The 366-nt window shown below is 62.8% G+C and overlaps 1 protein-coding gene across 6 annotated transcripts in view; it reads right to left on the bottom strand.

Annotated features, from left to right (window-relative positions):
- Window positions 1-260, bottom strand: part of GGNBP2 (gametogenetin binding protein 2) — a 30,174-nt gene extending 29,914 nt beyond the window's left edge. For 4 of the 6 annotated variants that reach the window (XM_015599239.1, XM_015599241.2, XM_015599242.2 and 1 more), the window contains exon 1: window positions 78-254. In XM_015599239.1, coding sequence (XP_015454725.1) covers window positions 78-170 — 93 coding nt within the window. In that variant the 5' untranslated portion in view covers window positions 171-254. Of the gene's footprint in view, window positions 1-77 lie in introns of all 6 variants that reach the window. The other 2 variants (XM_015599243.1, XM_015599244.1) reach the window with 1 other exon arrangement.
- Window positions 261-366: the final 106 nt, after the last annotated feature.

The following is a 366-nucleotide window of genomic DNA, read 5'->3' as shown; positions in this document are numbered from 1 at the left end:
TGCGCAGCGCTCGGCTTGGGGGAGGGGGGAAGGAAACAGCTGCCAGGGGAGCGGCGAGCCCGGCCCGGCCCGCTCACCGTGAGGGTATCGTCTATGTAGAGAGGAATCTGCCTCCTCTCGAAGGGGAACTCCTCTTCCCCGTCCCTGCACACTGCCACCAGTCGCGCCATCGTCCCCGACGCTGCCGTTGCCACCGTCACCACCTCCTCCCAGCTGCTGCCGCCGCCGCCGCCGCTGCTGCTCCTGCTGCTCAGGCTGCCATGTGTGCTTGTGAAGATGCATTTGGCCGTCCAGATATGACACGACCGCGAGATGGTGTCAGTGGGGCTGAAAAGAAATGGATTCCAGTTTTATTTAAAAGGCAAC

Source organism: Pteropus alecto, unplaced genomic scaffold (genome assembly GCF_000325575.1).
Source record: "Pteropus alecto unplaced genomic scaffold, ASM32557v1 scaffold98, whole genome shotgun sequence".
Taxonomy (NCBI): domain Eukaryota; kingdom Metazoa; phylum Chordata; class Mammalia; order Chiroptera; family Pteropodidae; genus Pteropus; species Pteropus alecto.
This window is presented reverse-complemented; position numbering and strand designations above follow the sequence as displayed.